General features: G+C 42.9%; 1 protein-coding gene across 3 annotated transcripts; it reads right to left on the bottom strand.

Moving 5' to 3' along the window:
- Positions 1–27617, bottom strand: PAFAH1B1 (platelet activating factor acetylhydrolase 1b regulatory subunit 1). 3 transcript variants are annotated; one of them, XM_031591411.2, is made up of 11 exons: positions 27474–27617; positions 12695–12894; positions 10609–10693; positions 8177–8251; positions 6935–7141; positions 5063–5231; positions 3900–4002; positions 3011–3239; positions 1556–1657; positions 784–940; positions 1–174 (listed from the first exon to the last, which is right to left on the bottom strand). In XM_031591411.2, exons 2-11 carry the CDS (start codon positions 12724–12726, stop codon positions 101–103), a joined length of 1233 nt encoding a protein of 410 aa, XP_031447271.1. In that variant the 5' UTR covers positions 12727–12894; positions 27474–27617; the 3' UTR covers positions 1–100. The 3 variants fall into 3 exon arrangements, with proteins under 3 accessions (XP_031447271.1, XP_031447272.1, XP_089978770.1); XM_031591412.2 differs by lacking the exon at positions 27474–27617 and adding an exon at positions 27281–27378; XM_090122644.1 differs by lacking the exon at positions 27474–27617 and adding an exon at positions 26938–27045.
- Between the last annotated feature and the right edge of the window lie 39 nt (positions 27618–27656).

Genomic DNA, 27656 nt, shown 5'->3' with positions numbered 1-27656 from the left:
TAATTTACATGAAAGGACAATATTTATTTAAACAGAGCTCAATGGGTAACCATGGTATCTGAGTGCATCCAGAGGAGAAAGGGGTCAAATGTGAAATCAATCAACGGCACTCCCACACTTTTACTGTTTGATCTACACTTCCAGTAACCACATATGGTGCCGTCTTGTGGAAATCTGCGAGGAAAGAAAAGGGTACATTAAGAATGAGTGGAACAGTCTCACACTCTCTCAGTGAATGCCATTACTTCTTCCCCAAAAGCAATACCAGCTCAAAGATTAAATCTCAAAGCTCTGCAAGTTTGTTGTTCTGAAGGCAAATTCGCTGATGTGTATAAAAAAACTCTTTAGTTTGGATATAAAAAGTTTTGTAGAAAGGGGGGAGCTAACAGCTATCACAATCTGGTAATGCCAACCTACAATGCCCAGGAATTCAAGTTAAACACTTTTTCCTGGCTTTTACTTTTCCCCCCCTTTCTCACAACCCTCCTCCTTTTGACTAACAAGTGTTTGTAATGCAACACTCCCTAAATCCCTGCAACTCAAGCAGTGAAAGCTTCCAGAACACTCTGACAGTTAGCATCTTTATCTCATACAACAGTGGCAACAGAAAATTCCAGAACGCCTGAAATTCTTATCTATCCCTATTTGATTAAAATACAGCACAAAACATCATGGGAATCCCAGAACGTGAATGCCCAGCTTGGTCCTCAGCTGGTAAAGATGCAGAAGAACTTGTCTCTCTGGTTCTGTATTTTGAATCTAGTACTGGGGAACAATACATACCCAAAGAGGTAACAAAGTGTTCGTGCGCATTGAGGGTTTTCATGCATCGTTTGTTCTTGAAGTCCCAGACACGTAGAGTCTTGTCATCAGCACAGCTCAAAATAAACTTTCCCCCAGAATGGAACAGAACGCCACGTACCCAGTTATCGTGGCCCACCTTGTGCACAAGGAGACATCAGTGAGCAGATGCATGTTTTAAGGTCAAACAGACTACAGTTTATGCTATGGCAAGCCGAGTAACTCTGTGCCCTTTGCCTGTAGTGACAGCATTTAGCATTCCAAAACTACTGGAATTCAACGTTTATCTTCAGTTTCTATTATTACATGTTTATCAACACCACCAACAATGTGAGTTCCTGTCCTTGAAGGCAAGCAAACAGGAGTTCCCATGTGATCTGCACTGATTCTCTTTCTCACCCCCTGCAATAACAGCTAGTTCAGTCTGAGCACAGGCTGTAGGACAACCACACTGAAAGAACAACATTTTACTGAAGACAATATTCAGCTGATTATCAGCAATTCCATGGGAAAGGCAAGTTCCTTTCCAAGAAGTACACCACTGTACTCCTGCATTTATACTACATATTTTGAGACTTATTATTTCTTAGCAACAAAAGCTGAAATACAGAAGCCATTAAAACTGTATTTCCAGCGCATGTCTCATTTCAACAACTCTAACTTCTCTTGAAAACAAACATGTAAGATGGTTCACTCCATGAAAGCTGGTGTTATACATGCAGCTATCACCAAAGAAAAACACCACCACACTTACAAGTGTCATAAGGCACATGCCAGTGCTGATGTCCCACATCTTTATGGTCTTGTCTCTGGATCCAGACAGCAGAAAAGGCCCAGGCTTACCACTCTTCTTAGTCTACAGAAAATTATGTTTTCATTATGGCACATAAAGGAAGGGGAGAAAGCAGATCTTAAGTGCTGCTATTACTTAGATTGTATGATAATTAACAGCACATAAACACACAATACCAAAGCTGGGATTCACAGGCATTCTGTTACTAGTAGTATGGAAAAAAAAAAAGAAAGGAATTAAAATTATGTACACAGATTATTTATGTCCCGCTGATATACCAAGACAAATGAAATACTCTTAATCCAAGCTTTCCACCTGCAAGACATCTGCTTCAAATATACCAGTAGATACAGTCCAAGTAGAGTCTAACACCTCAGAACAAAAGCATATGAAGTTCAGACATACCTTTGGGTTGTCATCCTTTACATAAAGTAATGAAGTTCAACAGTTTCGGTAAGTCCCTACTCTGAAATTATTTCCATTTGTAACCATGCCAAGTAGGAACGAGAGACTCAGTTCCCAGAACCTGAAATCTTTCAACTGTGACGTTAACTTTAGCTTGCTCCTTCCCTTAAGCTAAGAATTACAGTGTGATGTATACAGCCATCAGACCAGCAGAGGGCAGGAGACACACCACTCCAGGTAATTACCACTGCATGAGGAAGGAAACATTTCGAATTTACATGTCATTGTTTTTAATAAAAAGACTGTAAGGATCTTTTAAGGATGCAAGCAAAATTTAACTGAAATAATCTGGTCAGTCCATGAACAGACAAGTTCCTGCCTCTTTGTTATGGTTTTTATAAGCTTGACATTACTTTCTTCTACACAGTCATCCTTAAAAGGAAACCCATGTGAACCTCTGGTAAGCCTTTCTTCAGGATTTGGTAACCAAGCCAAAGAATGTACATCCATGACCATACACATGGAGACTTTTAAGAATGCTTCCTCATATCATTCACTTTGTACACTACGAAGCTGAGGTCAAAGCTTAATTTAATTTCAACAGCAGTTTGAATTACACCCAAGGTAGCTTCATTTCTGCATTTTTAACTTGCTATTCCCCTCCCCACGTCTTTCATTGCCAGGTAACATGAACATTATGAGGATACATTAGCTAAGCTGCCTTTCACATTGCTTCATGGAAGTATGTAGTGCGGTTCAACTCTCAACCTTCTCAGAAACAGAGCCTCTCTCTAAATGTCCCTTTAGACATACCCCTGCATAGGTAGGGCCTTACTGTTAAAACACAAAAGCACACAGTGCCTACAAAGCCAAGCTAGGGATTAATGGTACAACAAGTATAAGCAGCAAAAAGGAAAAAACCACCACCAACTCAAAACACCTGCTATGCCTGCCAAGTGCTTTGAGAACAAAACTTAGAAGTTATATATTTATTAGCACTAGAAACATTACCTCTGATCCTGTAGCTTCTGATATGGTGGAGTATGAGCTCTCAGGAGCCCAGGAAATGCATTCTACCACATGCTCATGTTCTCGGAGCTCAGCTTTGCATTCCTTTGTTGCTACCACCCAAACACGCACTGTCTGGTCATTAGAACAACTGGCAATTAAGGTGCCATCCTGGTTAGGCCGCACCATGCGCACCCATTCTCTGTGACCCGTGAAAGTCTTCACACAGTAACTATTCAAAACAGAGAAATACAGAATGATACATAAGCACTGCAATAAAGCCACTACACACACCTCTGATATTTAAGGACACTTGATCTCCCCTCAGAAGCTTTAGCAGGCATATCAGTCCTGACTGATGTACAAGGCCATAAAGCAGTTCATGGGGAGGAAGCTTGTATGAAAAAAGAACAGTTAAGAGCCACCAAATACTTTTTAAGGGAGAAAATAGGAGGCTGCTGACATTCCAACTTGTGTTAAATAGGTATTTTAAGAACATAGAGATTTACAAATCATTCAGATAACGTTTACACTCAACCTGGAGTAAATGGATGCATCAGAGAGACTACTGAATAATGAAACAGACAAAACAAGTCTTCCCAGGTCAAGAAAGATAGCAGATTCCCCCTTCCACTTGTCACAATCCCTTCAAATTTGCAATTAGTCACTAAATTCCTACCTGGTCTTGAGTTACAGTGTTATACCTCCATAACTCCCAGAAAGATAAAATCAGATACTTTTAACGGGTGGCTACTAAAACCCTGCACTTAATAACTTAATGCAGAACCCTGCCATTGACAACTGTGTCAAGGTGCACGTGGTACATTTCCTATTACAAGTATTTTTTGCAGGTTTTCTTTAGGCAGTGATGTTTGCCCAGAACTGCACTCACCCTGTCTGGACTTCCCACATTTTGATAGTTCTATCCCTTGAGGCAGAAACTATATGATCTCCATTGGGCATGATGGCTACCGAAGAAACATTATGATCATGACCTAAAAAGAAAAGCAAACTTTTATTAAGTGGTATTGTAATACTGTAATACTGCATACAGGATCTGCTATTCATTCTTCTTGATCAAGTAGCTACAGCAGAAGCCTTCAGCGTGCTTTATGGAATAATCACTGAATATAAGCATGAAGTTTTACATAAGTCATTTATATTTTTAGAAACCATGCAGTCCAGCCATTGAGCAGCTTCTAGGATTGTTTCAAAAAACATCTTTCAGGTGTTTTAAAAACAGACAATCAGCTCTGCAAGCACCGCTTTGTAACAGTTGCCAAACCCAGCAGCTACTATGACTGTATTTGAAATTACCAGGTAAGTCTGATTACAGTGTTATGATGCACCACTCAGATGTTTCAAAGGAAAAGAGGTCTTTTTCTTTGGTCTGTGTGTGTGCTTGTTCTTACAAAAATTCTCAAACATTATTACTGCTCATCACTTCTACAAGATGATATTAAAGTGAGATAAGCAGTATAAAAACGTTCTTATATCAAGACCATAAAACAAGTTGCTGTCGATAACTGAATCCATGTGGTGGTTGTTTTACTTCCCCATTTTTTCCCCCATGGCTTTTGATTCTAATGCAATGGGTACACTCATTTGATATCAGACAAGTCTGAAGCAAAAGATTGTACAGAATACAAAGAACACTTTCCATACTGCTTCATTCCTGAGTCAGCACATTCTGGAAACAGAGCGGTGCAGATGAAGACAGCTTTCTAGTGATTTGACAGTACAGTTTTTGTTATCTAGTAAGCATTTAATTTTTTAGTGCTCCTCTATATTTACCATTTCATTTCAGTATCATCATGGGGTGCTTCTCCACAGCATTGTGTATAGCAGATCTGAGATGCTATTTCATTCCAGAGACACAGAACATTCACTCCATTTTACAGAACACTTTAAGCATTAAAAATAACCCCTTTCGAGTAGAACTCTGATTTATTTCCCTTTCCACATCTGCAGTTTTTCTCATTCATAAAAACCAAAACACCACAAAACAAAGCCACACCTCTACTTTACAGACTGTTAATTTCCTTTAAACCTTACCATGCATAGTTCGGATGCACTCAAAGCCCTGGAAATCCCATAGCTTAATGGTCATATCAGCAGAACAGGAGGCCAACAGTTTGCCAGTGTGGTCAAAAGAAATATCTTGCACGGAGTCTGTATGCCCCTTAAGGGTTCGTTCGAAGTCTCCTGTCTCATAATCCCACACCTGACAAGCAAACAGAAAACCCATTAACAGTAACATATTATTACTCCCTGTATTCTCCAGCCTTACATTTGCACTCTAAAAACCAGTCTGGCATCTTATTCAATAATTAAACGAGCAAGAAACAAAGACAGACAGACCTAAAAAAGCCTAATGTTGTAAAAAAAAGCACTGTTTTAAGATGATCATTAACTATATATCCTACACATCTTTCTATATTGTTCCCTCAACTGTGGTACATAGCCTGTTTTCAGTTAGTGGGAGAAGCTCCTTCAATAACTCCCCCTGCTCCTTTTTTGTGGTTTCAGAAACTACTCACTGCTTCAGAATCAAACAGCAAACACTTGGTCTGCTGCAGGGCAATAACCAGAATATATTGGTTTAGGGATGAGACCCCAAATCACAACTAGGAGTCTGACATACACATATTAGCAAGATTACAGAATTTGGAAAAGGTTAAACAACTGTCTGCAGTTAATAGCTGCAAGATAGCATGAAGTCCCATTCCCACCTCCTAATTAAGTTAGTCTTCTACCATCTAACCATAAACAAAAGCCTTTGAAACAAAACAAACTTCTACAGATTGTATTGTGGGTCTCCAAACACAAAATTAGGCATTTCATTTTTAATTATATCCTGAATAAAACAAAAAAGCCCATCATCAACAGTGAAAGAATTCATAATCCCCAGCAGATTTCAATCTCTGGGAATGGAACAGTCAAATTATGCTATGCAGCTATATTTCAATACTACAGATATTCATTCACAGTATCCATAAAAGTTAAGAAACAACCAGGCTAGTCAAGCTCCTCTGAACCATCCAACAAGCAGAGAGCTGTCACTGCTGCAGAGGACTCAGTCTGCTTGAGGAAGAAGATAAGATTATGCTTCCTATCTGCCACAGAAACAATGGCATGAGGGTTTCTCCTTAACTGTGTCTGACTGCCACTTTCTAAACCTTCTCCAGCAGGTAGTTACTGTCAGAACAACTCACATTTCTAAGCATGTTACTTTCAATACTTTTCAACCTTTGTCAGGACAACATTTTTCCAAAACGTTTTCAAAGAAGCACAGATGGCAATTTCCCTTAAACAGTGACATTCAGAGAGCAAAAAAGTGCACAATTACATCTTTACTTGGTGCTAAAATGAGAAACCACTTGCCTACCACAATAAATCTGTTCTTGTCATTTGTACACTGTAATAAAGGTGCATGAAGATCATTTAGAATAACTGAAAGTCTCTCCTAAAACTCACAGCAATTTCACAAGACCTGCATGTGCCACTTAAAAAAAATGGGAAGAACCACTCTTCAGTTAAGGATACAGCTGCACAACCTCTCTACCTAAGCCTTAGATGACTTCAGGAAACTCTTCCTCCCTCTCATCTCTGTATGCTCTCTATGCCACTTTCTCTTACTGAGCAGTCAAAATGCATTCCCCCCACCATTCATTGTTTCAGTCCCTAATCCACAGTAGCTCAAGTATTTCTTTTCAAGTCTAGTAAAACATACTTCCAGATAGTAACTGAACCACCATAAAACCAAAATTCATATATCACACCAGGAATCATATTTGAAATAACTGTCCCTAATGAAGCTAAAGCAGAATCCGAAGCAATCTTTCATCAGTACAACACATATTCACCATGAAATAGTGGTGCTACATACTGATCTGCTTCATTTAATTTTCTCCAGCAAGCACATACCTTTATTGTGGCATCCTCTGAAGCAGAAACCATTACACTGAAAACCGGATGGAAAATTACTCGAGTGACAGGACTCCTATGTCCACTCAAAGCATACTTCTCTGGAGGACGAGGGATCCACTCCTTAGGGTCTCGTTTCTGACCAAGAGGTCCACCTGATGTAAATTCTTCCTTAGCTTCATTCAGCTTCGATTCTAATTCCATTACCTAAGTTTATGGATTTTAAAGAGACCATTTATGTATAGCCTTATAGCAAGACATAAGCCATCTATAGTCATTAGTACCCCAAACACTAACAGGCTTCCAAATTCACAATTTAGCCCAGACTGCACAGATCCAAAACAACTAACAACAAGCTATAGAGCTGATATTTCTGAATTAAAAAAAAACCCATACCTAAATTAAGCACTTATTCTCCTCCAACTTCCCAAACACATCTGGCAAGAAAATAAAGTTCCACCAAAACATATCACCTAAATACTGTGCAAAGATGTACGAGCAACTGACTCAAAAGGGACAGGGCTTTTGTGTACGTTGTGTACGTTGTGTAAGTTTTCTCACTTATTTGGTACTTCTGACGAACTACTGAGGGAATTTTTGTTAACAAAAACATATCCTACTACTGCAATTTGCTTTTTGTATGTGTATGAGATGGTGTGTGTGTGTTAACAGCAGACAAACTGAACGTGTGATACAATCTTATGTATACTGACCTCTATAATAGACAGGCCATTACTGTTGGTACACTTTGATTTTTAAGGCTTTTAATGCCCTCCAGACCCACTGAAGCATTACTAAAAAGAGTTTTGTACCATCCATTCGCAGAAGAATCACATGCTGTAGTGCACTGGAGTTAATGGTTTCTTCCCTTTAATGTAATGGCCAAAAACATCATCCCGGGTTACTTCTAACTGAGTTAAGCCTTCTGGAGACAGTTATTCAGTCTTTCCATTCACAGACTGCCTTAGGGCACATCTTTCCTTTTCCGCCTCAAATTGTACATACAACCCATAAACTGAAGTAAATAAATGTTCTTAAAGAAATTGAGAGGATGTTTCTGCTAGCGCTAAGATGGACAAAGACTTTCTACAACAGGGACATAGCTATTTTCCCCTGCTCAAGTCATGCAAATTAATCTTCTCCTGCCTCAGAAGGAAAAAAATGTAACACTCTGTTCACTGATGAATGTTCACTCTTGGTTATAACTTTTGATACAAGTGAATCTATCAGATCTCTACATACCTTCTTTTGTAGTCTTATAACCGATGTCCATTTTTTCTCCAGAAGTCCGGCATACTTCTTATCTAACTCTTCATTCTGGGCAGGAGGGTTTAAAGAAGTCAGTAAGTTATACATCCAAAGCCTCTACAGGTTTCTCCAAAAACAACATAGACAGCTCATTTCACAGAAAAATCAAACAGAAGATTATGATCAGTTTTACTAACAAAAGGGAACAATTGTACTTAAATTTTAATAAACCACAGTTTGTACACAGGGAAAAGAAGAAACATTAAAATATATATATTTTAATTAAAGATACTGCAGTAATACAGATTAACGATGAAAGATTCTGCAAAGACAATCCCAAAAACTAGAACTAGCCATCAGTGTCTGAAAGCTTTTAATTCTTATGTGCTCTGCATATCTGAGAAAATTGTGTCCCATTTTACTTTTTTTTCCTCCTGCACACATTGACAGCAAGGACTGAGGCTTTCAGGACTGGGTATCAGTTTCTCCAATAGTCGTCTTTTCCACACCCACCAACTAGAGCATTAGGAACTAGTGAACAACCTACACAGCCCAGACTGAGCTCACACAGTACTGTTCGCAAAGCACCCTTTTTTCCTCGGAGAAACGCATCCTGCTTGAGAGCAGCAGCCAACATCCAGAGGACAATTCAGCCTAAACTAATTTAGAACTATTTTTGAAAACATGATCATAGTTAACTTCAAATAACAGCCGTGACATTGCACAGTTTTGTGCAAAACCCTCAGCCAATCCTGAAGTTTGCTCCGCAGCATCTCTACACCCCAGGAGCCACAGCAGCCACACTGACCCAGCCCAGGACCAGCCTACATCTTGGGAAGATCAACGCTACTTTTCTATCTCTAATGAACCACTAACGATGCATAATTTTCATCCTCTGAATATATTTTTCTCCTTTGGGCTTCAGGCAGAGACTGAAGAGCAAAGCGAGCAACCAATGTTCCAGCACAAGCCTGCTTCTCTTTGCTTCTTGCCATTTTAGTATCATCTCATCTAATTCAGATTTTTCTTCTGAAAATGTCACACAGAACTTTAAGCAACTGCATTATTTTTTTTTTTTTAATCAAAATAGGACAACCTAGCCTATTTAGATTGCCTTTTTAACCACTGGGAAGAGAAGATTTAATTAGGTTGATAGATATGAGCAAATATGGGAATGGTATTAGGAATTTCGATGTTAAGTATCCCAATTTGTAATCTCTACTTATTTATTACATACTTAGAAGCAGATTTTGCTGCTATAAGATGTTATACTTCAACAAAGGATTTTGGGAAAAGTACTCCACAGTAATTCTCCACAGTAATTCCAACAAAGAGAAGGCTCTATTAAGGATCATCTCATCAAGCTTACTACTCAACCCAACTATCTCCAGAGAAGCTACAATGAAATACAAGCCTCTAGTAAATGACAAGTTTAAAAATTAAACTGTAAGAAGTGACTGGTCCATGTCACCAGCATCTCTTTGGCCTGACAGAGAACTGCTTAACAGAAACTGGTCAGCTCCGCTAACTGTTTAGCCACATCCTCCTACTACATCGTTAACCAACCAGTATGCATGCAGCACTCACAGGTAATGGTTTAACTACTGACCCAAATGCAGTCACAAAACAGACAACGTCTTTTCCACCTTCAATGAAGTACAAACCCTCTCACTCAAAGCAAGATCAGCTGGAACTGCTCAGGACACATCCACACACTTACTGAATATTTCTATGGACTGGCTCCACAACATCTGAGCCTGTTCCAGTGTTCAGTCAAAAGGTTTCGTTTTTAAAGTTTCATGCTAAATTCAGATGGAACTGCTATATTTCAATTTCTGCCCATTGGCTCTTGTTCTGTCACTGAGCAGAGGCAGAGCCTAGTTCTGTTTTCTTTACACCCTCTTATCAGGTATTTACAAACATAAGATATCCCTTGAGCCTCCTCTTCTCTAGGCTAAACAGCCCCAGCTCTTACAGCCAGCATCTTCCTTGTCTTTTACTGGACTCACTTCAGTAACTCCAGATCTTTTTTTTTTTTTTTTTTTAAATACAGTCTCTATCATCTTCCTTATACCTTCACATTGCCTTTCATTAACTTTGCTTTCCAGCAGCTTTTATCTTGAAAGATCCAGGCCCTCCCAGGATCACTGTACAAACCAGTGGTAGCTAGGGAGAAAGTAAGATTAAGTCTATGCCTCAGTCACAAGTAGAAGATAAAGAGTTTTACTCAAAACTCATTAAGCCATCTGATAATTGCATTTTAATTGTATTGTAAGACAATAAGCTATGCAGGTGTACCACCTCCAGTACTAACTGCATGTGCTAATAGGTAGATAACAGGCATACATATTCACAACAAATGCAAATACTATAAAATTATGAACTCTTTACTTAAAATATACACATAGAATTTTGTTTGAACTCACCACATCTAACTCAGCTTCCTTTTTAAAAACTGAATATGCCTCTTCATAGCCATTAGAGCGAAGGTAATCTGCTATTGCTCGATTTCTAAAAAAAACACAGAACCAAAAACACAATCTTTAGCCTGTTAGCTCTGAATAAGAGTACAGGGATCTGTTCAGGGCTTCTCCTTGAATTGTACCACCTTGTATCAACACCCAGGATGATCAGGCTTGTTATAAGCCCAGGCAAACTCTAAGAATACATTTGGTAAACATTTTGTATCAAGACACAAATAGCAACATGCTCACTTCTTAGAATACATACTCCTTATTTTAGATTTGAGAAAGTAAAAGGAAAAGATTATTTCTTTTGTTACCAAACATTGGAGTAGCATGAATATACTTATCAATCTGTATGGCATAAAAACCAACAGGAGACACAAAAAATGATAACTACATGCACATATTAGATTGGGGCTTTATCTCTGAAAGACGACTACATTGAGAAGAACAGTCTGCAGTACTTAAAAGCATTCACTGAGTTCTACACTTCAGAGAAATGTGAACGCTCTGCTTAAGAGAACAAGCCTTAGCTTTGTTTATCAGAATGATGCAGTAATTTTAGTTAGATTACAGGGAAGGATACTCCATGTGACCAAAACATACAGTGCTTCCAATTTTACGTTTTTGTTCAAAACACTCTTCTGTGACAAAAGATTACTACTGAACTGATCTGTCTTGGACCTTTCCTTCGAGATAACATGCATTTGGTTTAAAACTACTCATAACATGAAAGAACAGCTTCAATACTGCTTGTTGAAGTCTTAGAGTAGTCATCTTCCAGTTTGTTTTTTTACAGTAAGACTGAAGGAAAGGCTGCAGGCATTGAGCAGACGGACGAGGTCCCATCCACTCTCAGCTATTCTGTGCGTGGGTACATACATGTACAGTCAGCACATGCAGTGACTACAGGATTTACATAAACCAAAAAACAAACTTCTTAAATACAAAAATCAGGATGTCATCTATGTAAGGCATTCAATAAAAAAAAAAAATAAACCTCTTTGGTAGCTTAAGTAAAAAGTAATAATGGCAGTGCTTCTACAGGAATAAAAAGGCTACTTCTAATTCCAAATCAAGATGTATTCCATTTCATGCAACTATGCCATCTGCTTCTGAATTACAGAAAGCAATCAAGCTATGGTGAAAGAGACAGGCCAGGTCCTCAGTGACTGAAATGCAACATCCCTTCACAGCTTCCCAGCAACCCCACCACCGCTCAGCCCTTCACATGACGACTTGTCACTTGCACTTTATTAACAGTGTGGGACATGTTTCAGAGGCACTGCTCTGCTCCTGGTTCTCAGCACTACACTCCCCATAACACATCACATGGGGAGGAAGGCCCTTGCACAGCAGGCAGACGAGGGCACAGGTGCTGGCAGACATCTAAAAATAGGTATTTTACATCTATGTTGAAGCACACAGCAAAGAGCATCTGGAAAAGTAGAACATGTTAAATATTTGGTACACATTGTGGTCAATGCTGCATTGCAATTGATTTTATTCTGAGAAGAATTGCTTTTCACTGGAAAACTCTTTCCATAGCTTTAATCACATTCTTCTTTCTTATCTCCTACACAAATCCAGCCTCCCCTCAGACATTCAGCCCTGTGACCTCAAGTAAAAGTTTCCCATATATTTATTCCCATATACAAAATACATGAAAACAACGTTGCCTTCTTCTACAGAAGCAATCACAGTCTCTATCATTCCCCATTTCTATTTACAAAGGGGACAACCTCCCCATTTATGTTTGTACTCTTTGAAGTGTTGCACAAGAACTTCAGGTAATTGATAAATAATTGTAATCATGAATGTGTTTAAATCCCAGGGCTTATTCAAATAAAAAATTTTGAAGATAACTTGTAACTAACTTAAGAAGCTGTATTCAGACACCACAGGAGACACCAAAGCTAAATGATACAGGTCCATATGTTTATGAATAAAGTCAAACCACAATCTCTAAGTGAATACAGTTGAAAATGAAAACTATTAGTTCAAGCTTAATGAAAATAAGATAAACATAGAAATAACTCTTCCTTACAGTTCATCTCGTTGCCTTTGCGAGAGCACCATTGTGGCTGTGATGTCAGATTAAAGTGTGTCAGGTTAATGTCTCCCCAAGATCTGAAGCCTTAGGATCCACAATTCAGTCTGCCACAGTGGCTCAGAGCACAACTGTTTCTCCAGATGGGAAATCCAACAGAAAATCTGGAGGCATTCAACACAGAAGATTCAATCCATCTAGAAGAAAGAAAAAGAGATACTGTTAATTTATTTTAAATAAGCATTCAGTCACTCCGAGCTGATGAGCAGATTTATGTACCCAGATCACACCACCACTCTGGACAGAATAGAACAACTTTATCTGCAATCACAATTTTACTTTGGAAGCCTGGATTCTGCCCTCACAGCACATTTCCAGTCTGGAGACACTTGTACACATTCTCTATTCCTCCTCTTTCTCCCACTGCTGCTTCAAGAAACAGGGAGCTAAAGGAGTTACTTTCACACACAGCCCAGTCCCAGGTGTCTACCTTAAATAACAGGCTTGTTGATCTCACTAGTCCTATCGAAGAGCTACCACCACAAATCCTCTATCCTCGCGCAAGATTTTTATTGTTTGAAGATCTATAGCTTCACCAAAATGTGCTCAGCAAGGTTTATTTCAGTTAAGTTTCAACACGCTCTCATATCTTCCAGCTTAGTGGTAGAGTTTAAGCAGAAAGGAGCATGTTCCCACAAGGGACGAAGGGAAGCACTACGGCACACTTAGCTCACAACCAGCACTGTCAGCACGCCCTGCTCACTGCTGCATCTCAGCTGTGGCATTATGTTAGGCACTTCTCTGGACTCACCCAAACAGTGCCCTTAAAGAATACACATACAATTCAGCACCTGAACTTTCCAGGGAGACTATTACACTTATTAAACAAATTACTTTTTCTGTCCTATCAGCACCACCTGAATAAATTCCAAATAATACCATTCTGAAGAAACAATACCTGCCTTCTTCTCAGTCATGCGCTGACAGAGTTTAACTCTACACGTTAAATCTAACCCTTATTTGGGGTACATCACATCTGTAAACGGATCTTCAGCGTTAACAGAGCAGTGCAATTTTTACAACACCAAGTTCAGAACCAGTCAAAAATCAGCCTCTTTAATTACCTATTTCTCCCCCACACTACATACTATCTTATTCAGTAATAAACATAATCTTAACAAGAGCTATTACTAAGGACATTAACTATTCTCAGTGTGCAAATGGCCTCCGTTGGACAGCTGTACCTTAGTCCAGAAGACAGCAATAAAAGCACTCGAGCAGCTCTGCCTCCTGGCTGCTGCACTGCAGGTACTCTTTCGTAAGAAGCACCATTATGAAAAATGCTGAAGCGGGCACTTCCTGCACACTGGACAAGAAGCTGCATATAACATTTACCAAAGCTGCTAAGCAAGTTTCACCAACCAACTTCTAGCAACGAGACAGAGTGAAAGCAACAGCATACAAAGACTTCAGGAAGAAGTTGGTGGGTCTGTAACCTTCCTGCCAAAAAACACATTCCCACTTTCTCTCCCTTGCTGTTTCCCATACAGGTAAGAGGCCTACTTTAAACTTCAAACTCTTAAATAATACACAAAATACTCAGCTTATTCATGTCTACTTATCCACTGCAGCAGATCAGCAGTTGCTTTCTAAACCTATCCGGGCTCCATGGTCTGTTTCAAAAGCGCAGTGTAGGTGCTGCACCTTGCTGCTGGATTCCCCACACCAGGTGCTGTCCATCACAGAAATGCACCAGGAGCTGTTAGGGCAGCAGCACTCCCTAATTAGCTTTACACCTTCCCTAATAGCTACTTCAGAAACAATTCACCTGAAAGCCAATAGCACACATTCCATCCTTTCAGACAAGGGAAGCAAACAGTTCTCATTTTCCTATCCCACCTCCTGATAGGTAAGAGACAACTGCTCTTCACAGATGCATCAAGGCAGGAGTGCAGAATATGAAGTAAGGGAAATTTAGTTTATATATATGAAATAATATATTGACATGATCAGAAAAAGTGCCCTCTAGAGGGCAATGCTGCAATAAATTTAAGTGCTAGGAAAAAAAAAGGCTCATAATGGCTGATCTCTGCACTTCAGTACAAACATAGCAACGCTGTGACAAACACTGCCAGGGAGAGCAGCGCAGGCAACCGCCTCCCCAGAAGCACACAGATCACAAGCTGTGAACTTCCAGAAACTGCTCGTAATATTCAACTGCAGTAAAATCACAGCATTAAAAACAAAGGGTTTTTGTATCGTTAACTGTCTCAGCGTCAAATGTAGTAACAGTGGCACAATAACTCTGGTAAAAATAATACACCAGTATTCCGTCAGTGCCTCGAGGAGACACACCTATAGCTTACACCTAGCAATGCCAACTAGGCTAAACAGTGGTCCTTGATCCACCATCCAGCTAACAAATGTGTTTCTGTCCTTCAGTAAAGGAACCCTAAACTCTCCCTCCTACATCCCCTACCGCTGTCCCACTCCTACTCCTTCTGACAGCAGTCCCCATGTGCTCCCAACACGTGCTGTGCTGCAGCTTTATGGGCTGCTGACAGTGACAGCTCTGCCCACCTTCCTCTGCTCACTGTCACTCTGGATGCTGAGTGAGAAGCAGCTTCCTAAGACCCGGGCACACTTTCCTCTGCCCACAGCTGCTACAATTGCACAAGAACTGCAGTGATCACACACATTCCCGCAGCAGCAAAGTGAAGGTATGCTAACATCATCCCACATTTCAGCAGTCAGTCCAGACATAGACTGGCAACCACATTCCCATGCCTGTTCAAAATAATTCAAACACAGGCTGAGGAATTAATGGCAGTATGTAGAGGTTGGATCCTTGCTCCTCAACTTGCACCCTGCCCCATTCACTCATGGGGCCACTTGAAACCCCCAACTCCCCACATACACACACTTTGCTGCCCCCCCAAGAAAAAGGCAAAGTTTGAGTGCTTCACCAACACCTGCACTTCTACGGGCCTTGTGGAGCGGTGGAGAAGCATTACCAAAAGCTTCCAGAAGCAGGATCCTCTCATTCTATCTGAGCTACAGATAGCCAATACTTGCAGGAAAACCACCATGAGGTGGCTGCTGTTTTTATTCCATCAGTGGCACTGTAAGGTCACAGCACTCAAGGTTTGAGTCCTATAAAATGCCAATGGACCACTGTGCACATCTTTTACCATTTGAAGCAGACAAGGAATTCAAAGGAGGAAACTTTCTGCAATGTAAGAAAAGCTGCTTTTATTCCCCACTAGTGAACAACATGAACTACCAGCCATGGGAAACCAAGCTGACACCTGGCTTTCTTTGGAAGCTGAACTGCAGCGACAGCACTTCAACTCTTCATAGCAGCTGCCTTGTGAAGGGCTTGTCCTCTGGGGAGTACTGGAACTGACCCTCACACTGAAAGGGAAATCATCTGGCAATCAATGCAGCTGAATATTAATACATGCAAAATCCTTTCATGAAAAGTAAGTTCCAATCTCCAGCATGATGTGAAATGCAGCAACATGGCCTAGTCACAAGTTTGCCAAAGTAACAGAGGTAAAAATCACAGCTTGTTTACCTCCAGGTGAGTTTTATTACCAGCTGGGGCAAACACTTGAAGAGTTCCTGTCCTCCACCCCCAGGTTCAGCCCCCTACAGCTTCCAAGTGATGGCTGCTTCATCTGCTCAATCTCATAATCCAGAAGATATCTTGAATGCAGCATTAATTCACTTTGTTCACACCAATGCTGCTCAATCACAGCATTTCTCTGTAAATTCAAGAGCCTAGAGAAAAAGCAAACTGCAAGTCTGTTGAACACAATGACTATTCAGAATGCAATGAATCCTCAGACTTTTTCATCGGAAGGCAAGCAGCACATCAAGCAACCTTTATGTGGATGCACTTCTTACTTGCCTCAGCTGAGCCCTCAGCATGACACGGCTCTGTAGCAGTGTGATGATGCAGTCTTCATATAAAAATAGATGATGGTGCAGGCATCTGCAAGTACCAGGAGTACACCACACAAGGAAAGAGGTCATACTTATTTGTTCAGAAGTTACCACCTTGATGGAAATGCACTTCTTTTGGAAACAGCAGAGGATGGACAAATGTTGTCCACATGCACTGCCTCTTCACTCGGCCAGCGAGGGCTCTGTGACACACACAGTTCGGTGGAGCAAGACTAACCAGTCCTCCCCCACCTATCGAGGTTTGCAGTCACTGCTGCATCACACACATGCCTGCAAACAGCCCTGGTAATGAGAAACAAATGCTCAGAGAAGTCTTGGGAAAAACCTATTCCTTGCATCTCACCTGACATCACCAATCTGTGGTACCAATAATTTGCTGTGAATGAGGTGGTGTCAAGACAGAGCCAGATCTTTCTCAAAAGAAAAGCTTTCTTTTTAATTTGTTCTGTATTATTCAGTACAGGAAAAAGAAGCCTGAGCCTAATATAGCGATCCATGGAGTAATAACTACTAATTAAATGCAAAACAGGATGTGCCTCATATTAATAACCCCACCTATACTGCAAAAAAGTTTTAATTCCTAACTTAAGAACCTTCTGATTCCATATTGACAGTCTGCATATAAAAAAAAAAGCACTGAGAAAAAAAATCACTTTCAGGCAAAGGATTGTCACAAAGCCCTCACTTTGTGATAAATCCTGTCATTAAATAACAAATCATGGCCTGTGATATGATCTACTTCAAAAAGCCACAAAGACTAAACAAAACTGTTGAAGCACGCTTGAATACTTTGTTTTTTAAATGAAAACCAGTCTGTTCTCTTATATCCAATTACTGAAACAGTGTTTCTAGACTTTTATTGACCCCTGCCATTAAATACTGCATAGATTAGTTACTTCCCAAGCTTTGTTATTTTCCCTGTTTCACCTAAATGATTGGTTTTATTGTTGTTACACATCTTTGCTTAGCTATCCTAATAACTCAGCACTCCATCTTTTATCTGAAGGTTCTCTCAGTGTGGCAGGGCACCATTCAGCCTCCCAAAGTAACACACGTGTTTTGTACTATGACAAAACTGGAGTTGCAGACACAGAGGTCAAGGAAGTCACAGACAGGAGCTTCTCTGCTGCTGTGTGCAGGGGGAGGGCTCAGGAAGCCTTTCCAATGCATGCAATTCAGGAATGCATCGCAAGACATTTATGTACAGATATCAAACTGAAACTACAACCAACCTTATCATCCTCCTCTGTTATTGCATCAGCAAGGTCAGTTCAAAGCTCTCCACTGCCTTTCCTTCCAGTAAGCACAACAAAGCAGTGCAATGCCTCAACTGACTAACAATACCCATTTCTGCTCTTCAGAACAGTTTATAGTAAAAGTTACTCCAGATTGAGATATGATCCACCTACGCTACAGGTTAGCAATAAGGAAAAACAAATGTTTAACTTAGAAGCAACATATATAGCCATATAAATAAGAAATACACAAATAGCAAATAACTGCTCTCCAACTCATCTTCTACTCTGGGCATACGCTTGCTTTGCTACACACAGTGGAGCCTCTGAGGTACAAGCAAGACCCAAACCCCCAGGGCAGGCCCAGCCATCCCAGCAGGCAGCGCAGCTCCCGCACAGCACCCAGCTCTGTGAGCTCCAACACAGACCTTAACTGGTGCAGGCGGGCAGGCAGCAGGAAAGTTAACCCAAGTTCATCCCAAACCAGTATTCCTTGCATACATTTGCAGGATGTAACCAGGTTTGTTAAGACTCCTCAGCACAGCAGCAAAGAGTAACACAGAGAGAAACCTATTACAAGGCGTTTTAGACATGCAGAAGGGCAATTTCATAGGCTTCTGCCACAGCCCAAGTCCCTCTGAGCCACCCAGTTCCCATCGTCAGAGTCCCACTCCCACAACAGCAGCCAGCCGCAACCCCTGAACTCCAGGCTCAATGTCCTTACCAGGCTGGTAATTTAACTGCTGGAGCCCACAGAAACATTGCTTATTAGCTACAAAAAACAATCAGCCTTAACACGTTCATGAACACTTCCATTTCCTGTAATTCCCACGTGCACATTCATCCCTCCTGTATTTTATGGATTCTCTCCCATCCACTTCTGATCCTGTCCAAGTCAAACCACACTGCTGCTCTCTGCTCTAGCAGCGTGCCCCAGCTGCCCTTACTGCGTTCTGCACCACACCAACAGCTGCCGCTGCCCGCCTGGGACTGCACTGCACAGCCTGGGACGTGCCCGGGGCTCCCCAGGAAACTTCAAAATAAATGAAGTTTTTGTGGTTTTAATGACCATTGCTTAGGCTCTGTGAACAGACTCCCCCACAAAAACACAAGCTATATATACCAAACACATAACTGTAGCTCATTATCTGAAATTAAAAGAGCAAGATGACAAATCATAGACAGAACGTAACATCAGATACAAAGCAGGCCAACACTTTTCCAACTCACAGAAGTGGCACTGGGCCTCAGAAACAGGATTTCATTTTCCCTGCAGTTTGCAGAACCCAAACATCCTAACAAACTTAAAGACTTTTATATATATATCAATATTTAAGTAATCTACACAGATTTCCTTGAGGAAGACAGATCTGCAGTCACGCTCTCTGTGCCAGGCTAAGCATGCCACACGGTAAGCAGGGCTGGGCAGCGAGGGCACACAAGTCACTGTGAACAACCATGTGGGATCATGGTTACACTATGAAATCAATTACAGAGTTTCAGATTATTCCTATTTAAATGATTGCACATTACAACTTAAACATGAAGCAGAAGTTCCAACACTGTAAAACTTCGACCAGCCCTGATGCCCAGCTCTCATGCTGTCCTCAGAAGGTCTTCTACTCTGCCTGGGAGGAAACGCCTCTCCTTTTCTCCTCAGTTTCTTACCGTATCTGAACTCTGCTTTGTGCGGTTCGCTTCCTCTTTTTGGGTAATCCTTCAACCCCAGTGAAAGGCAAATCCCTTACGGAGGAGTAGTGGAGATCAGAACCACCAGAAGACTAATTTACTTGGTATCATCCGATACAAGTTTGATTATTCTTCCAAGCTGGGACCACTCCTCTGTCCATGAATGCAGCAGCCACTCTCCTTGCAGTGTCACTTGTTATAGGTGCCACATCAGATCCCAGTAAACTTTTTCAACAGTGTATCTTGTTTCAAAACATATTAACAAGGGGTGTTAAGTAGTTATTTGTATTTGCTGGCCATTAGTTACAATCCTTCCAGGGAGAACTAGATTAACAGTAGTTGGTTGCCTCTGAACTACACTGCTGGACTCCATGAAGCACACAGCACTTTTTTAATCTAGATTAATTCTGACTAATTTTTTCTTCTAAAACCAAAAAGCTGCTTTATGAACTCCAGCCAGAGAATACTTCTCATGATAAACTCTAGAAACAGATTCCACAGAAGCTGCCATTTAAAGCTGATATAACTAAAAGTGAAGTAATATCCATACTTCTTGGGCACAATAATTATGACCTAAAAAAGGTTGCTTAGAAGTCTGTCCCCATCTCTTGATAGGAAAGGAAAACATAACGTAACATACCAAGCATCCTGTTCCCTCTTCGCCCGTAACTCTCATTCCACCAGCTAGAGCAGAACAGCACACACGCAGTGCTATCACAACAGCCACAGAGCTGCTCTTCCAGTGTGGCAAACACACCTTACTGTACGAAACGTTAGAAGCCAGCAGGGATGAGCACAGGAATACAAAAAAGCAGCTCAGTTATGAACTGGCCTCATCTTTTCTCTACTTTTCACCCTACATCTGCATAGCCAGCTCAGCATGCCATGACAGTAATTGCAAGGAATTATTTCACAAAGTGAGATTTAAACCCATATTATCCCTCCAATGCAAACCTGGCAGGCTGGGAGGTCGGACAGGGTGGTGACATCGCAGTATGGGGGGGGGTGAGGGCACAAAGTATTCCAACGGGCATTTCAAGCTGCTATCCTATCCCAAACTTTTTTGGAGAAACTCACAGCTGCTATTATGGCTTATCTGGATGACTCCAGCAAAAAGTATTTTTCAAAATGATTTTTGTTTGGTCAAGTGATGCAGACACTCTTTGGGTAACAGTACCAGAACGCTCTACTTAAGCTATTCTGTCTTAGCTGCTGAGAGAAGGCTCTACGTGCTTTGTACCATTTTCAAAGCTGGCCAATCGTGCACTGGATATGAATTCTGTTCTTTTCAGTTCTCTCCCTCCCATTTCCCTGAGTTACAGAATGAAGTGGCAAACAGATAGTTCACAAGACCATTCCCACATTTATCAGCCCACTGGTAACCTGCCTCTGATGCTGTAAATCATTAATAAACATCAAATAAATTTAATCAGTTTACAAGATGAAGAACAACTGGAAGGAAACCTGAAGACATACTTATGTTGAAGCTTCAGAAACAGCAAGCCACAAAATGACAAAAAAATCCAAACGCTCCACAAATCACAACAATGCTCATCCTTCAGCTGTGCTGGACAAGAGAAACAAGGCTCAAACATCACCGTCATACGTACATCTTATCTATTACATGGAAGAGCTCAATCTGTCACGATGCTGGTGCCAAACACGATGAAAGCAGGGTTCTTCTGGGAAGCGCCCAATCCATCTCAGGGCCCATCTCCACCACGTGCTGCTGCCTCCCCCCACCGGCCACAGCTGCACACTGGGAGCCCCCATCACCACGGCCAGGAGCCCCCTGGGGCGGTGCTGCCCCACATCGGCCACCACAGCCAGGCTCTGCACAGCTCTTTTCCTGCTGCGGCTGATCCCTGTCACCACACTGAAGCAAGGGCAGATGGGCCACAACTGGGCAGCAGACCACAGGCACTCGCACCCATCCCAGCTGCCATTTTGTTCATGTATTCTTCCATAATTGTGATACGCTGTGGTACTGGCAAATTATCCATCATTACTGCTCAAAGTCTTATTAGTGAAACAAAATAGAAGAACAATTCCAAGGTTACAAACATGGCCTGCACGATGTCAGAGCTCTGACCCCAGCCCCACAGCTGAGGTGGATCCCAGGCTCACAGCCCCTCTCCACAGCTCTACTGCTCCAGGTTCTGCTTGCTGCCTACAAACCCAGTGCGTGAGAGCCCAGAACTTCCACCACTGCTGATTTAATAGACGCCATCTGCTTCAAAACACATGCACTCATGCTAATGACATCATCCTCTTAATACAGTGCAAAGAGGTTAGCATTTAAATAAACAAATAGTTTATCAGATAATTTCTTCAGCCCCCCAAAAACCCCATAGGTGGATTAGGAACAAGACCAACTGCCAACACTTTCTGTAAGGAAGAAACATTCATTTATCTATGAACAGCCTTTATCATGTGAACAGCCTAGATGTTTCCAGCCAACCTTTCTCTAGACCTGAAGAGGCATACACCTCTGTTTTAGCATTAAACTACTTCCATGCAGAAAAACGAGGCGTCCGATGAAAGCAGAAGCATCCAGGTGGTGGGGGAGGTTAGATTTGTCTAATTAAGCCAAGAGAACCACCTTCCAGAGGGAAGGTGTCAGAGACTTCAGTCACGAAGGCCACGGCTATCTCAGATGTGAACCAGCACAGCATCACACCATAAAACCTGTTACCTTTAGCCCTGCCTCGAAGCAGGCATGCCAGCTGACTCACCAAGCAATGGAGAAGAGGTGCTTCGGAAAAGCCTACCTACAAACTCACTGAACAGGGACCTACTTAACAACAGATCTGAGAAAATTACAGGACAGACTTTGCTGCAGCACCACCTACAAACCACAAGCACAATGGGCTGTCCTGTAACTGAAAATATCTTCTCAACACTGCAGCAGCTAGTTACTGGTAACAAATACCAGGTGGCTCTTCCAAAACCATTGGAATCACAACCCCAAAGAGGTATTTATCATGCCTATTTTAACACAGTTCTAACCCAGAGGTCCATAAGCAGTCAAATTGAACTACTGAGCTTTCTAAGAAGCACTATTAATAAGAAGTGGCTAAAATACTTCTCAATCTATTCACAAGTATCTTGAAATCATAACATTATATATATATATATATATATATATGCCTATATATACACATATATATATCTAACTGTGCATCATAAGTGCACTCACTACTGCTTAGCATGACCATGCTGAGCATATGCTTCACTTTGAAGAGGGCTGTACCCTCACAGCCCTGATGAAAAGGACAAGAGCTCCATACCAACACACTTTGTAGAGAAATGTTTCCTTGAAATTTCTGACACAGTCCATGGCAGCACTACGTGATACCACAGTCCACCCTCAGGGAAAACAGCTGGAAGCAAGACTAAGTCACATCTATTTAATTCCCCAAAGAGAGTACATGAGGTGAAGCTGTACAGGCTCAGAGCCTGCCTCAATGAGCATTAAGAGAAAGCCCTTTTTTGAACAGCTAAACTAGATGTACACACCTGCAGGAGGTAAGCTTGCAGTATTTAGCAAGTACCAGAATAAAACTAGATCTAAGTTATTCCTTTCACACTGAAAGCAAGTGGTTTTGTTTGTTTGTTTTTGCAGGCTTTTTAGCCTTGTTCAGATAAACAGATGAAATAACACAATCTGCCTATAGCAGAAGGCCAAGAAATTCCACGTCTTTCAAATGCTTCTGGTGCATGATACTCATCAATGGGTCACTCCACATTGCAGGAACGAAGGAGAACAGGGTTCTAAGATAGTTATAACACTTGTAAAACAGACACATAACTTAAGCTATGGGCACCACAGTAAAGCTGACACAACACAGCTACAGTTCCAGTTGGGCCACTGCATTTTCAGTAACGGCACAAACCTTCCAGGGACACCTGCTGGTTCACACAGCAACTACTGTAAGAATTTCAAAGAAATAACTTGATGCACTTGAATCTAGTCAAGTTCCTACTAGCCAACTAGTCAAGACTACCTGTTAGTGTAAATGCCCGTTTTTAGAAGCATGAACTGAGGCATAACCTACTCTGCCAAGCACAGCTCAAAAGTAACATCAGTCCTTAATAAATGTCTCTGCTCGTAACACCCAGAAGCCACTAGGTAAGTTCTTCTGTGAGTTACAATTTTTTTTTTTTTTAAATGAGAAACAGGAGAATTAAGAGAATAAATCTGCCTTTTTAGATAGGACAGAACTCACCATGTCTCTATAATAAACACGAGAGAAGAAATCCAGGAGCATTTTGACTAATACACATGGCTCTGACACATGGAAAGACCTTCAGTTGCCATCACAAGTTACGTACTAGGCTGAGAAGCAAAAAAAAACACCAAACCACTTTATGTGAAATCCAAAATTATTATTTGTTACTAATAACAACTGGCTGTTATTGTCTCTTGGTTTCACGTATTTAGGCATAAGCAGCTTTTATTTGCAGGCTAACAACCACTCCAGTGTTCACTTAGAAGAAATTCTAACAGCCCTCCCACAGCCTCTGCCATCCATTTGGGAGGCTGCCCAGGGGGCCACAAGAGCAGGGGAACCCGAATGAAGCAGAACTGTTTGAGAGGGGCTCTCTATTTGTGCTACCAAGGAAGTTCCAACCTTCCTTGGTCATTGACCACCGGAATGAGCCTCAGAGGGCTGTGTACAAACTTTGTAATATATACATACAGCATTGCTCAGAGCTACAGTGAAGCAGGGGTTCTCCAGCTGTTTTCCCATAATACTTTACAAGAGGATACCCATTACAATTAACCGCAGTGGGAGCTGGCTACAGAGGTCTTGAACAAAGACAGTTTGGGTAAAGACAGTCAGCAGAATAACCCAATAGTAGCCCCACTGCTGGCAAGGTGGATAGGTAAAGAACACAACCCAAGCACACAAGGTTGGGTGGAGCATAGGAAGCAGCACGGGGAATAGACTCAGGCATCCAAGACAGACCTTGGTATGCATTAATGTCTTTTTCTTTTGTAGAAGAGAAATTAACACGTTACTGCCATACAAGAAAGTAGCTTCAATCATTTCAAGGACAAAAATCAGCCAAAGTTATAAGAAGGTAAGAGTTCTATTGGATTCTTTATTATTCTTACCTTGGCTTCATTCGTAGGCACAGGCATTTAATGAATACAGCCATTAACTCCTGTAACATCTACTCCTCTAAGTAAATGAACTTTAAAAAGCCACTATCCTTTAATTTAATTTCGGGCAAATTAACGCCAAGGAGCAGTCTCATCTGTAGCCACCTACCATCAAGAACTGGACTCCAGAACTGAGAGACCCAAGAAAAACAAACCGTCAACTTGCTTCATAATTGTTTGTTTTCAGTGCTGTACTTGCTCCAAACAGCACTGAATTCAGGAGCAAACACCATTAGCTACATCTCGAATAGCAGGGCACTCAGAAAGCAGGCCTTTCTAGGTGCTTCATCTGATCCCTTTTGTATTCCCCAAATCCTTTGTTCTAATGCCTTTCCTACACAACTTTAAGTCTCGGCATTAGCTCTGCCCTCATGATGCAGAAGTATGCACACACTAAGGCTCTTATAGAGCCATCCCACTGAAAAGGGCTTCCAAAATCTTGAGACGTTATTTTGTATGAACTTGGAACATGACAAAGGGGAGGGCAGCATAATTAAATCTGCATGCTAATGGGAGTTGCCTGCCCTACTACGGGCACCAAAGCAAGCAGGGATGCTTCATCTCTGCATCCACCCAAAACCCAACCCAACCAAGAAGTTATATGAACAAATAATAACGCTAAGCAACAATACAGGGGTTCTCCATAACTCCTGGAATCTTGTGTGTAAAACACCCATACCAAACATATAACTCTTATTTAAAGTGAAATGAAATAAATTCAACAAGTGAATATCTAAATTGATATATTGAAATGGGTAACAGACAAAACAACTGGCTTTGCAACGGTGACTGGTCACTTCTCACTACCACGTACATCAAGATCCACCCTGCAGAAAAATCAGCCTCAAAACAGTGAGGTTTGTGTTGCTGCATCCTTAGCTTCTTCCCTAAAGAAGAGACCTCATTGTTACATCAATTAGTATTCCTCCACCCCAGCAAAACGCAAGAAAAGGGGGGAAAAAAAAAAGCCATGAAAGGGTAATCTAGCCATTTCGCAGCTCTGCCTCCTTACTCCACCCAGTCTCTCCTCTGCTCAATGGCTGCACACAGCATCCATAAACACACTCAAATCAAAAGAAACACACAAAAACGAGAACCCTGAGAACAAGAAAGATTTGCAATACATCTATTAGAAATATTTTCTTTGTTTAGTTCCCTAACATGATTTCTCTCTTTAATAAAACGACTCGAAGGACAGACAGCGTTGTGATAGCAGACCCTCCCTCTTCCAAAAACCAGCTGAATGCTGCACAGTCATTTATGAAACGATTATCACTGAACATAGGCTCTTTAGCCCCCCACCTCCTAATACCGTATAAACAATATTGTCACGCAAATACATCCGTAAAGAGGTCTCCACATAAAAACAGAATTCAGCCAGGTCCACACACACAAACATTTACTCAGAATAAAACAGTGCTTATTCAAGATTTTTTATATAGCTTCAGTAACCTTCCCCCATCCCTGCTTGGGGATTCATTGTGAATTGACCTGCAAGGACCAAGCCCTCTGCTGCAGCACTACCGGCAGGGAAACGTTACCGGCGAGACTATGGCAAAGAAAGGGGAGGCAAGGCACCGCTACCGCTATTAAAGGTCAAGCCAAAATGCACCCACCTTAAAAAAAAAAAAACCGTCAGAATTAAAAATCTCACCCCTCCACCCCAGAACGGAGTAACCCCGAACTTCGTAAGGGAGGCACCACTCCCACCCAGAGCCAGCAGCAGCCTGCCGCGTAACCTCCTGCCCAACAAAAACTGGAAAGCAGCGATAAACGGAGCGACGGAGCAGAGCCGACCGCCAGCAAAAGGCTTCGGAGGAACCGCGCGCCTGCGGGCAGCGGAGCGACCCCAGGAAGGAGCGACCGGCCCTCCCTGCCCCCGCGCCGCTGCGGCTGCCACCGAAGGGCCGCGCCTCCTCCCGCCCGCTCCGCGCTCCGCCGCCGCAGGGAAACGGTGCGAGCGAAGGATCCTACGGCAGCGCTCCGGCCCTGTTTTGTCCCCGTGCCGCAGCGGGCCCCGGCCGCCTCCCGGGCAGCGCCCGCTTCGCCCTCCGCAGGGCCGGCGGCCAGAACGGGACGAAAGCCGCCGGGAGCGGCGGAGAGAGCGCTCCGCATCCCCCCGGCAGGCGCGGACACGCCGGGCACACGGACACACGCACACAGACGCGCACACGCACCGGGCTCCTCGCCCCGCAGCGGCCACCCGCAATCCCGCCGCCCGCGGATCCTGCCAAGTCACCGAGCGCAGCGGAGCGGCCTGCAGGCGGACACAGCGCCGGGCCCGCCGCCCCGCTCCGCTCCGCTCCCCCGCCCCACCCGCGCCGCGGTGCGGCCCTCCCGCCCCTCCCCGCGTTCCTGCTAAGTCACCGGCGGAGGGGAGCGCCGGGCCGGGCGGCGGAGGGCGGCGGGGCGGGAGGCGGCGAACAAGCGGACGAGCCGCGCCCGGCCCCGGCACCCAACGCGGGGAGCGGCCGCCGCCCGCCGCCCCCCGGCCCGCCGCCTCCCCCGGTCCCTCCTCACCAACGGGCGCGGCCGCCATTTTGAGAGCGAGCTGGAGAGAAGGAGGGAGGGGGCGGCGAGGGAGCGGAGGGCGGGGAGGAGGGGAGCGGCCGCCGGGCCTGCACCGCTAGGGACGGCCTCCGCGGGGCGGCAGCGACGGGCGGGCGGGGGTTGGGAGGGGGAGAAGGGAGAAGAGCCGCGGCCCCGGCCTTACCCGAGCCGCCGCCGCTTCGCTGCGCACTGCGAGGCCGGCGCCGCCCGCCTCTCCCGTCCACGGGCGCGGCGGGGTGCGGGGGGTCCCGGAGGCGCTGGGCGCTGCTCCGCTCCGCGCTCTGTCAGCGGCGCCCCGGCCGCCAGGAGGGAGGGAGGGAGCGGCGCGGCCCGCCGGACCACTGCG

Source organism: Phasianus colchicus, chromosome 21 (genome assembly GCF_987193195.1).
Source record: "Phasianus colchicus chromosome 21, bPhaCol1.hap1.1, whole genome shotgun sequence".
Taxonomy (NCBI): Eukaryota; Metazoa; Chordata; class Aves; order Galliformes; family Phasianidae; genus Phasianus; species Phasianus colchicus.
The sequence above is the reverse complement of the archived record's forward strand: the minus strand, read 5'-3'. Positions and strand labels throughout refer to the sequence as shown.

Bases quoted from the DNA above. Each gene is read 5' to 3' on its own strand.
- PAFAH1B1 (XM_031591411.2), bottom strand. From the start codon at position 12,726: ATGGTGCTCTCGCAAAGGCAACGAGATGAACT. The intron at 3,240-3,899 runs GTGAGTGCAGTT...TGTTTTGAATAG, and splicing joins ATGTGGGAAGTCCAGACAGG to TTACTGTGTGAAGACTTTCA. The intron at 941-1,555 runs GTAAGTGTGGTG...CTTGTGCACAAG, and splicing joins GCATGTGCCTTATGACACTT to GTGGGCCACGATAACTGGGT.